This window comes from Penaeus japonicus, unplaced genomic scaffold (assembly GCF_977035675.1).
Source record: "Penaeus japonicus unplaced genomic scaffold, GWHDUDI00000001_assembly GWHDUDI00000037, whole genome shotgun sequence".
Lineage (NCBI taxonomy): Eukaryota > Metazoa > Arthropoda > Malacostraca > Decapoda > Penaeidae > Penaeus > Penaeus japonicus.
In genome coordinates, this window is record NW_028234439.1 from 3,483,962 (window position 1) to 3,496,461 (window position 12,500).

The 12,500-nt window shown below is 47.2% G+C and overlaps 1 protein-coding gene across 1 annotated transcript in view; it reads right to left on the bottom strand.

Moving 5' to 3' along the window:
• Positions 1-12,500, bottom strand: part of LOC122251477 (mitogen-activated protein kinase kinase kinase 1) — a 104,277-nt gene that overhangs the window by 91,512 nt on the left and 265 nt on the right. The window contains exon 1 of the mRNA XM_043013467.2: positions 11,907-12,500. This exon is cut by the window's right edge and continues 265 nt beyond it. Within this exon, the coding sequence (XP_042869401.2) occupies positions 11,907-12,476 (570 nt within the window). The 5' untranslated portion in view covers positions 12,477-12,500. The remainder of the gene's footprint in view (positions 1-11,906) is intronic.

Sequence of the window (12,500 nt, forward strand, 5' to 3'; positions counted from 1 at the left end):
GCTCTCTCTATCTTTCCCTCCCTCCCCCCTCTCTCCCTCCCCCTCTCTCTCTCCCTCCTTCCCTCCCTCCCTCTCTCCCTCCCTCCCTCCCTCCCTCCTTCCCCCTCCCCCCTCTCCCCCTCTTCCATGACCTTAGACAAACCAGTGCTTCGAAAAAAAAAGACCAAAACTAATCCTAGCCATAAAAAAAGAAAGAAAGAAAAAAAAAACTACATGCAACGAAAACTTGTGCTATCAGCATGAGCTCGGAGTTGGCAAGTCGCTAGGATGAGTTGCCATTTTACCTGCATCTCCTCAACGACAAGACGACACTGAAGAAGATTATTGCACTAATTTGCAATTTCCTCGCCATTTCTTCGCAACCGATGCGTATTGAACAATTGCTCCCGTTCTGAAAAGACAAAGGCAAAGAATGCTGGTAGTCCCCTATGCTCATGTTGACACGGGCCTCATCATAATGGCAGACTCATGAACCTGGAGGGAGATAGCATGTTGTCTGACACGAGCCTCATGATGGCACTGGTGATGGCAGACTCATGAACCTGGAGGGAGATAGCGGTCGCCGCGGTCCACGACACTGAAGGCAAAGCGGCCTGCTTCCTTCCCACTACTCTCCCCTCTGCCTTCCCTCCTCGTCCCATTCCTCTCCCCTCCTCCCTTCCCTCTACTCTCTACTCATCTCCCTTTCCTCCCCCTCTCCTCTCCTCCACTCTCCTTCCTTCCCCTCCTCTTTCCTTTCCTTTCCTTTCCTTTCCTTTCCTTTCCTTTCCTTTCCTTCCCTTCCCTTCCTTCCCTCCCCTTCCCTCCTCCTCTCCCTTCCCCTCCCCTCCCCTTCCCTCCCTCCTCCCCTCTCTCTCTCCCCTCCCCCCATCTCATCCGCTGAATCTGCACTTTTGCAACCTGCTCAATCATGACAGCCCTCGTCCGCCAGTCAGCGACACATCATCATCTTTTAACCTCTTCTACGCTCTGGGAACACCGACAATTCCATAAGAAAAAAATAAAAAAGGCGTTAAATCAAATGAACATATAAATAAATGAATAAATGACTAAATAAAAAATGAGTAAAATACAACGAGACGCTGCATAGCCTACCTCCCCCCCCCTTAGTAGGGTCGGATAAGATTCTGACAACATGGCCACCCCTCCTTAGTAAACACTCATACGCTGCCAAGCCTACTCTCCACTTTCCCGACTTGTGTAGGTCTGATAAGTCTTCTCTCAAATGGTCCCACAAAAACTTCAAATCCTCTTTCCCCGAGGTGTGTTACCTGGTTCCCCCCCCCCCCCCCCCCCCCCCCCCCCCCTGTCTCTTTTCTCTCTCTCTGCTTCGCTCCTACCTCTCTCTCTCTCTGTCTCTCTTCTCTCAGGTCTCAGTCTTTCTCTGTCCTCATGTCTCTCTCTCTGTTCTCTCTCTCTCTCTCTCTCTTCTCTCTCTCTCTCTCTCTCTCTCTCTCTCTCTCTCTCTCTCTCTCTCTCTCTCTCTCTCTCTCTCTCTCTCTCTCTCTGTGTCTCTGTCTCTCTCTCTCTCTCTCTCTCTCTCTCTCCTCCCCCCTTGCAACTTGCACCACACACAGGCGAACAATCCGCGAAATGATTCCCTTCCCGCGAGCACGTGCTTTCTCGAGATCTCCTTCCCTCCCTCTCTCCCTCCACCCACCTACCTACCCACGCCTCATGTATAACAAGCCCCTCATCACTCACAGACGCAAACCCCCTACCCATACCCCCTACCCCCCAGTCTTCCCCCTCACCCCCCTCCCGTTCCCCAAGAGGATGGCGTGAGGAGGGGCGCTCGGTCACGTGACCTCTCTCTCTCTCTCTCTCCCCCCTCCCTCCCTCCCTTCAACATACCCCCACCCCCCACCCCATCCCCCACCAGACAACATGGCGGCTGGAAGAGCGTTTCTGTTCCCGCCACTTGCTTATCACTTCCCGGCGCGCGTGTACTTACTTACTTACTTACTAACTGGTACTGACTTAGCAACTCGTTCTTGATTACTAACTCATGCTTACTTATTAACTGGTATTGACTTATTAACTCGTGCTTACTAACTAACTCGTACTAACTTACTAACTCGTACTGACTTATTAACCCGTACTTACTAACTAATACTTACTACCTCATACTTACACACTAACTCACTTCCCGGCGCGCGTGTACTTACTTACTTACTCACTAACTGGTACTGACTTATCAACTCGTACTAACTTACTAAGTAACTCATACCTACTTACTAACGCGTACCTACTTACTTACTTACTAACTGGTACTGACTTATCAACTTCTAAATTACCACAGTAACTCATACCTACTTACTAACTCGTACCTACTTACTTACTCACTAACTGGTACTGACTTATCAACTCGTACTAACTTACTAAGTAACTCATACCTACTTACTAACGCGTACCTACTTACTTACTTACTAACTGGTACTGACTTATCAACTCGTACTAACTTACCCAAGTAACTCATACCTACTTACTAACTCGTACCTACTTACTTACTTACTAACTGGTACTGACTTATCAACTCATACTAACTTCCTAAGTAACTCATACCTACTTACTAACTCGTACCTATTTACTTACTTATTTACTAACTTTTACTTCCCCATTCGCGAGTCGAGTATCTATGCAGAGGGAAAAATGATTGGATCGCCCAAACGAGAGCTATTTACCAATCTAGGACGACTTGTCTCGGGGGTTCGAGGGTGGGTTACAGAGGTGGGCTAGAGGGAGGGTGGGTTACAGAGGTGGGCTAGAGGGAGGGTGGGGTACAGAGGTGGGCTAGAGGGAGGGTGGGTTACAGAGGTGGGCTAGAGGGAGGGTGGGTTACAGAGGTGGGCTACTGACATAGGTCACGGGAACAGAAGGTGGGCTACAGGGATAGATTAGTGGGTCTGAGGGTGGGTTAGGTTAATGGGGGAGTGGGGGGGGTGTTAGGAGAGCCTGATGGAATAGGGATAGCTAAGTGGGTCAAAAGGTGGGCTATAAGGCTAGGCTAGCGGGCAAGATGGTGGGCTATGAGGCTAGGTTAGTGAGCCAGAAGGTGGGGCTACGATTCTATCTAGCCTTGTGAGGTACCGCGAGAGACTAACAGGCTACTAACTCATTGGGAAAATAAATAACGAAGTGATATTAGGACCAAACCCACGAGCAAAAACAAAAGGAAAAAAAAAGAAAAATCGGCAATAACGAACACTTGGAAGAGAAGAAGAAAAAAAAGCGAAATAAAAAACGGTAATTACAACAAAAATAAATCGAAACAAAAACGGTAATTACAACAAAAATAAGAATAATTTAGCGAACACAGACTAGCCATGTCGCTGGAGGTCGGGCGGGAACCGGGGGTTCACTGTAGACGAGGTTGCGAGAGTTCAGCGCGTTGACTGGGGTGAGGGGGAGGGGGAGGGGAAGGGGGGGGGAAGGGGGGGGGAGGCGGGGTTTAGTTGAGTGGCGAAAATGAGCGAGCTCCTTTTACTCCTGTCACCAGCAATTTCTAACAATGATCTTCTTAACAGGAAGTTTGTCGCGGGGAGACTTTTTGACTCCGCGCGCGACGCTTGCGGCACGCGACGAGAACACATCGCGGGCACATCGCGGCACTTGATGCTGTATATCCGCATATCCGCACGCCCTTATGGAACAGCTACTGCATGGCGGGCGGCCGAAAAAAAATATCTGAAGCCGCAGCAACGTAAGACTTTCCCGCCCATGATCCCTCACGTGGGTATAAGGACGATGGGAGGGGGGGGGGTAAATATGGGCGCGCCAAAGGCTCCGGAATCCTTAGAGATTTCCTCCTTTTCCCCCACCCCCGTCCCCTCTCCGTGTCCTTGGCACGCCCATGCTATCGGAGCTCCGCCCACGCCCACGCCTCGACGGACCTTCCTGGTGGCGGCGTGTCCCTTGTCCTCGCCGCGTGGAGGCCGCTTCCAGCTGCCGCGACCGCCCGCCTCCTGCTGCCGGAATCCCTCGCTTCGCTACACGAAAGTCGCTCTCGTGTCGTTCTCAGGGACGGCAGAGGCTATGCCCGAGTCGTCCCCGCCCACGACCCGAGCACGAAGTCGTTCCGAAGTCGTTCTCAATGACGGCAGAGGCGACTCTTCGCAACTATACCCCAGCGGTTCTCTCTCACGGCCTGGCGTGAACAGGAACAGAACGGAGGAAATGGCGTCCTGGTGAGGGGACGCAGACGAGCTACACAGTATTTTCTGAAGGTCTTATCCAAACCTCATTACCCTTGTGAATGGGTAATAGTAATAGTAATAGTAATAGTAATAGAAATAGTAATAGTAATAACCATAACACAGCACCAGCAACAACAACAATAATATTATTCATAATAAGTGCAATAACAATAATAATAATTACAATAAAATAATAATAATCATAATGACAATAATAATAATGATAGTGATAATAACAAAAATAATCATAATCCATAATAATGATAATAAAATCAAGATAAAAAATAATAACAATAATGATAGCAGTGATAAAAACACCACCACCACAGCCATCCCCTTCCCAGATTCCAGATACCAGATTCCTCGCCATTCAATAAAAACCCATCCCAATCAGCCAAGACGTCCCACCTCCCTCCACGACTACCACGCCTCAGCCATAATGAACAACACCAAGAAGACGTCGAACCCAAAGAAAAGAAACCGAGCGCCGATCATCCTCGACTCCCGCCAGCGTCACAAAGGAACAAAAAAACAAACAAACAAAAACAACAACTATACCCTCCCCCCACCCTGCTCCCCTCTTCCCCCCAAACCCCCAGCCCCATAGAAGACCTCCCTTCCCCTTCCCTCCCCCCTCCTCCTCCTCGCTCCCCACTCCCCTTCCACCCCTAACCCCACACAAAACAACCTTCCCCTCCCCCCTCTCCCCACACCCCCACACTCAAACCCTCCTTCCCCTCCCCCCTCTCCCCACACTCAAACCCCCCTTTCCCCCCCTCCCCCCCACCGGAAGGACAAAAGCGCCCCCTACGTAATGACTTCGACGGCGCGAGAGCAGAGGGTCATTTTTTTTATTTTTTTTCAACTGGTCGAGCGTGTGAGGATAATCAACGCTCTAATTAGTTGTGTGAGAGAGGAAGAAGAGGGAGGGATGGAGGGAGGGAGGAAGGGAGAGAGGAAGAAGAGAGAGGGAGGGAGGGAGGGAGGGAGGGAGGGAGGGAGGGAGGGAGGGAGAGGGGTAGGGGGAAGAGGGAAGGAGAGGGCTGGAGGGTGGGCAGGAATGAGGGAGGGAGGGAGAGAGGGGGAGAGAAAGAGAGAAAAAGAAAGAAAGAGAGAAAGAGAGAAAGAGAGAGAGAGAGAGAGAGAGAGAGAGAGAGAGAGAGAGAGAGAGAGAGGTTGGAGAGGTAGGGAGAGAGAGAGGGAATGAGAGGAGAGAGGGAGAGAGAGGAGAGAGAGAAGGAAAGAAAGAAAGAGAGAGAGAGAGAGAGAGAGAAGAGAGAGAGAGAGAGAGAGAGAGAAGAGAGAGAGAGAGAAGAGAGAGAGAGAGAGAGAGAGAGAGAGAGGATGTCCAAGCTGGAGGAGAGTGAAGAGGGAGGAGAGAGAAGGAGGGGAGAGAGAGAGAGAGAGAGAGAGAGAGAGAGAGAGAGAGAGAGAGAGAGAGAGAGAGAGAGAGAGAGAGAGAGAGAAAGAGAAAGAGAAAGAGAGAGGAAGAGAGCTGAAGAGGGGAAGACGAGGCGGCCGAAGGGTGAGTGGGCCATCGCTTGCATGTCCTCATTCCTTGCAGAATCAGTCCTGTGAGTCAATACCTCCTCACAGAACCCACTTAAGACGTGCATGAGGCCTAAACATCTTCAAACGGAGCATCCTTTGCATTATCTTATCTTAAAAATGACAACATCAAAAGTACTTCCTCACAGAATCCTTTCAATCTTCAAAGCTTTCAAAATCCTTTCCATAACTCGTCTTCAAAGTCATAAATAAAAAAGAATGACCCTCACAGAATTTACAAAGAATATCCAAAGGCTGCATGCAATAAAAGTAAAAAAAAGAAATAAAAAAAAATAAAAAATCATCTCCGCCTCCTTAACACACCTTCGAAATGACGAAAACTTAAGTGATTTTTTTTCCTTAATAACATCAGTCGTGAGGACACACTTCTATCGACTTCGTATCGACTTCAGCCGTCGACTTCAGCACTTCAGCAGGCGAAGAGGTGTCTCGTAAGTTTCGATGCAACTTAATTAACGTTCGTACAAAAAGAAAGAAAGAAAGAACAAGATCGGTAGGGAAAAAATGAGGCTAATAACTTAAGGCTTGATTTAAAAAAAAAAACGAAACGAGGCCAATCACCCTCAGGCGTTTTAAATTATATATATAAAAAAATAATTGCCGAAGACTTTTAATTTCTCTAATAGAAACTGCAAGCAATCATTCATATAAAAACACAAGAACCGCAACCCTCATTAACATAACAATAAACAATGGCAATCATTTTAATAACACTTCCCCTCGAATACAACATATTCAAAGTAAACACCATGGACACAAATTTGAATCCCTTTCCTCACGCGACCCTAAAGCAAAACCAAAAACTCCGAACGCAAAGCCCCCCCCCCCCCCCCCCAAAAAAAAAAAAAAAAAAAAAAAAAAAAAAAAAAAAAAAATCGGTCACGTGACTACCGCAAAAGGAAACTACTTCTGTATATAAACGCGTAAGGTTGATTCCCTGACTCACCAACAGGTTTCTACGTGACGCAGGTCAACAAGGAGAAAGAAACAAGGAAATAAATATACGGAGAAAAAAAAATCTTTTCATCTTTCAGCGTGTAAAAAATAATAAAAAATAAATAAATGTGAAAAATGGCAAAAAAAAATCATCTTTTTGCAAGTAGAGAATAATACAAAAATAAATAAATGTGAAAAATTACAAAAAAAACTTTTCACCTTTCAGCAAATAAAAAATAAATAAATGTGAAAAATGGCGTAACGTTTTAAATGCAAGATAGATGATGATGACTACCATTCTTTGAAGCAAAATGATCAACATTGTCACTGAAAACCAACAAAAAGCAAATAACAACATATGCAAACTAATTTCATAAATTACAAAGACCAAAAATATATGCACACCAATAATAATGCCATTGAAAACCAACAAAATAAAAAAAAATTAAAAAAAATGCAAATCACTCTAATATATCATAAAGACCCCTCCCCCCAGAAAAAATATAAATAAGCATATAATAACAATGATAATAACAATATCATGAAGTGAGTGTGTTAGCGCCCCGTAACTTTCCTACAGGCATACGTTAGCTAATAATTCCTGGGTAATATTCAATGGTAGTTTTGGGTGAGTGTGAGTAGGTGGGTGAGGGATGAGTGAGTGAGTGAGTGAGTGAGTGAGTGAGTGAGTGAGTGAGTGAGTGAGTGTGTGTGTGTGTGTGTGTGTGTGTGTGTGTGTGTGTGTGTGTGTGTGTGTGTGTGTGTGTGTGTGTGTGTGTGTGTGTGTGTGTGTGTGTGTGTGTAAGTGTGGGTGAGTTTGGGTGAGTTGGGGTGAGTGTGGATGGGTAAGTGAGGAGTGAGTGAGGGACTGTATGGATAGATGGGTGGGATTGTGTGGATACAGGTATGAAAGTGTGTATGGGTGATTGCGTGGGAGTAGATGTGAGTGAGTGAGTATGAACGTTCGTGCGTGCGTGCTCTTCAAAATGCGTACCAGACTTACACACGTATATGACAAAAGTGCATGAGTAGGAGAGTACGTGTTCGCGAGCGTGTGCGTGCATCCGTATAAGTCACAAAAAAAAAAAAACATCCTACGCTCAGACTGCCCCCCCCCCTCCCGTCAGCGACTAAAACCATCGCCACAAACAGGACAATAATATTCAGCTCCGTCTCCCGAATGCTTCATCACAAGTGGGTCGTAATTATCACCAGCTGTTGGGCGGCCCAGCGTCAACATTACGTGATTTAATCATGGCTTCATGAACCCTTGCTCTTGGCGGACCTCCTTGTTGTTATAGATAGATCGGAAGAGAGAGAGGAGGGAGGGAGGGAGGGGGGGAGGGAGGGAGAGAGGGAGAGGGAGAGGGAGAGGGAGGGAGGGAGGGAGGGAGGGAGGGAGAGAGAGAGAGAGAGAAGAGAGAGGGGAGAGAGAGGAAGGGAAGGAGAGAGAGAGAGAGAGAGAGAGAGAGAGAGAGAGAGAGAGAGAGAGAGAGAGAGAGAGAGAGAGAGAGAGAGACAGAGAAAGAGAAAGAGAAAGAGAAAGAGACAGAGACTGAGACTGAGAAAGAGACAGAGACAGAGACAGAGACAGAGACAGAGAAAGAGACAGAGAAAGAGAGAGAGAGTTAAAAGGATGCGTCGAGCAAGGAAGGCCGCCATTCACATGCTATCTTTTACGCGTCGAAATTGCCGTCTTGATCCCCGAGGCTGCTTTAATAAACCCCCCCCCCCCCCCACACCCGTGTATCTACGCATGAAAAAGGTGAGCGTGTGCTTGTGCAGGTGAAGAGGTGAGGTGGGTCTCCCCCCCTCCCCCTTCTCCTCCTCCTCCTCCTCCTCCTCCTCCTCCTCCTCCTCCTCCTCCTCCTCCCCTCCTCCTCCTCCCCTCCTCCTCCTCCCCTTCCTCCTCCCCCCCTCCTCTGCTCCCCCTCCTCTTCTCCTCTGCTCCCCCTCCTCTTCTCCTCTTCTCCTCTCCTCCTCCTCCTCCTCCTCCTCCTCCTCCTCCTCCTCTCCTCTTTCCTCCTCTCTCCCCTCCCTCCCCGTTATGAGTTTTTAATGGTTCGTGGTTGTTATTTTAAGGTCGCCGCTGGTTCCCTCTTCTGTCGGTTCTGGTTCCCTTTTTTTTTAATTGAATCTTCAGTCTTCTTTCGCGAATATTCATAGAATCATTAATGGATTGTTATTTTGTTTCCCATAACTCACTCACTAACTCACTTACTCTCTATCTTTCTCCTTCTCTTTCTCTTTCACTTTCTCTCTCTCTCTCTCTCTCTCTCTCTCTCTCTCTCTCTCTCTCTCTCTCTCTCTCTCTCTCTCTCTCTCTCTCCCTCTCTCCCTCTCTCATACCCAAGTAGACATAGTAAGTGTGACCCCTATCCCCCCCTCCCCCGATCCCCCTCACATACCACCATTACCACCACACACCCCTTCAAATATCACCATACCCACCACACACTCCCAGACATCACAATGCGACAGACAGACACACATACATACAAGACAGACAGACAGACATACAAGACAGACAGACAGACATACAAGACAGACATACAAGACAGACAGACAGACATACAAGACAGACAGACAGACAGACAGACAGACAGACATACAAGACAGACAGACAGACATACAAGACAGACAGACAGACATACAGACAGACATACAAGACAGACAGACAGACAGACACGGTCCTTGGCCCTCTCGACACCTTCCATTGTTAAAGCGGAGGAAGTCATTACTATTCCTCATGTCAGTACACCAACATGAAACACATTATGCGAAACATTAACAGTCTACATAATCACGTCTTTATCATTTCAGATCTCTTCCTCCCGTCACGGTGAGGGATTTAGTCTAATGTAATCTTAATGTATTCCATCCAGCCGATAAAATCCCTTGGGTTTCAGAGGAGAAAATCAACTGTTTAAACCATCGGAATATAGGCCTATGTCGTGTTAATTAATGGCTCGTGGATTTGTTTAATAAAAAAAAAAGGTTGTATTTAATCGATTCCTGATCTATCTGTGGTGATTTGATGTGTGTTTGTATAGGCTTTGTGTGTGTTCTTGTGTGTGTGTTTGTATAGTCTTGTGTTTTGCAGTGTGTGTGTGTGTGTGTGTGTGTGTGTGTGTGTGTGTGTGTGTGTGTGTGTGTGTGTGTGTGTGTGTGTGTGTGTGTGTGTGTGTGTGTGTGTGTGTGTGTGTGTGTGGTGGTGGGGGGGGGTGTGTGTGTGTGTGTGTGTGTGTGTGTGTGTGTGTGTGTGTGTGTGTGTGTGTGTGTATGGGGGGTAGGCCTACAGCAGGAATCGTAACTAGTCAGAAAAAAAGAGGATAGGGAAAGAGGGAAAGAAGGAAAGAGGGAGGGATGGAGAGAGAGAGAGGGAAGGAGAGGGAGAGGGAGAGGGAGAGAGTAAAATTGAGACAGGAAGAGAAATAGGGAGAGTAAGTGTGAAAGCGAGTGTATATATATGCAAATACACAAAAACTGCCGTCACGAGAACCTTCCATATCATTAAGAGTGACGCCACAGCCTTACGATAACATAGATAAGCCGGCCACTTAGACAAGGTCCCGGAATTTCAAACAAGAGGAAACAAAGGAATATGGACTCCATTTTGTGAATTATTCATGAGTTTACGTCTGAATATTTAAGTGTTTTGACTCGGTTGGTGTGGGTGTAAGTGTGAATGTGAGGGTGTGTTTGTATGTGCGATTGTGATTGTGTGTGTGTGTCTGAGTGTGTGTGTGTATGTATGTGTGTGTGTGTGTGTGTGTGTGTGTGTGTGTGTGTGTGTGTGTGTGTGTGTGTGTGTGTGTGTGTGTGTGTGTGTGTGTGTGTGTGTGTGTGTGTGTGTGTGTGTGTGTGTGTGTGTGTGTGTGTGTGTGTGTGTGTGTGTGTGTGTGTGTGTGTGTGTGTGTGTGTGTGTGTGTGTGTGTGTGTGTGTGTGTGTGTGTTTGCTTGCTTGTGTCCGTCCGTACGACTACATTCATACGTACAGGCAGACGATTCACACACACACACGCCGCGTGAATGTACGTGCGATCGCGTGCGTATTTATGAATGCGAGCAGCTATTCAAACAAGTCTCACGGTCCATCATTACCTCATAAATCAAAGCAACTCCTGCCAATCACGAGCGAATTATCAACAAATCGTTCTAGATCACATTCGATTGGTTTCGCAAAGCTGTTTAGGTTAACTCTGGTTCGGATGGTTGTGTATTTGTGTCGTTTTTCTTTGTCCGTTTTCTATGGCTATTCTTAGTTATTCCCACTAAGTGAACTGACAGTGTTTATGTTTATATGGGAGGCTCGTTACAATCGGGTCTTAATTAATAAATCTCAAATAAACATTTAGAGTTATGTAGAGAGACCCATACATCTGTATTGCTTTCTCTCTAGCTACATATACAGAAAGCAAACGATACCTCTATGAAAAACAACAAAAAATACGCCAAGAGGAAGTGAGAAAAAACAACAACAAGAACGGTAATTAAAAATACAGTAAAAGTGAGGTCTGTAAACTCTCCCACACCATGGAAAGTTAACAACCGCTATTTGCTAGGCCTACCTACCTACCTACCTCCACCCAAACACACACACACACACAAGGTCAGTTCCCACGCAGGTACGACCACTCACTACCACACACACTTCCCTGCCATTAGGATCCATCCTTCCCACCCTAAAAGGACTCTCCTCCATCAGTCTGGGACACCCTCCTACTATCCTAAAATGGCGGACGTATTGGCGGCTGGCTTCGTAACATGAAACAGATACATACACACACACGCAAGCGGGTACAGACACGTCTACATGCACTCACACACACACAAGACACGCACACACACACACACACACATTTCCTTGGAATTTTGTGTAGTTACGTTAAGGGATGAAAAAGAGACAGATAATTCATTTCATTTCATTCGTGGTCTGACGGGGCTGAGCTCAGAACCTCTCCCTTTTTCATTGTGGTAAAAGCCTTTTCTCAAAACTGTAAGCTGGTCTCAGACGATAGGAATAATGGATAGATGAAAGGATTACTTGTTCGACTTTAAGATGGTACACGCAACAGGAGACACGAATGAATAAATACATCAGGCTCCGTTTTCCTCCTTAAAAGAAGAGGTTCTATCTCAGCCACCCCTTCCTTCAGACCGAAGCAAAAGATCAGTCAAGGAAAAGCGCGAGTTACTACTTACCAAGGGTCCCTTTTTAGTGACTCCCTCTCCACCTCCCTTCCGTAGTCTCAGTCTGAAGTTGGCAGTGTCCATCCTGGACTCCCGACCCCCGTCACTTCTTCTGACACTCGCTGGGGAAGACCTCTCTCCCAAACTGCTCAGATTATGACTTCGTGCACTCGCAAAGACACTCACACCACCACTAGAACATTCACTGCTGTTGGCATCCTTTGACTTGGAAGAGGTAATCGCGTTGGAATCACTGGAAGCACTTCCATGATGTGCTGAAACAGCTCCTGCGTGGCCATTTTTGCTCACTGTATAATCACTGGCACTCGCAGCACTAGACGGACTTAAACTTTTGGCACTGTTGGCAGTCGTTGCACTGCAAGGGGGCGCGCTGGTCCTCCCTCCGCTACATGGCGCTGAGGCCAGGGGGTCGCGCGGCCCTATCGCACTACCATCTCGTTTTCCACTAAAACCACTATTCTCCGCTGCATCTCCGGTCTCTACTAGAGGAGACCGTGCAGAAGTATGTGTTTGCACCGAAAAGCTAGCGGCCAGCCGCGAGTTAGCGGCGTGGGCCGACATACCGTGACATAGGGACCCTCTTTC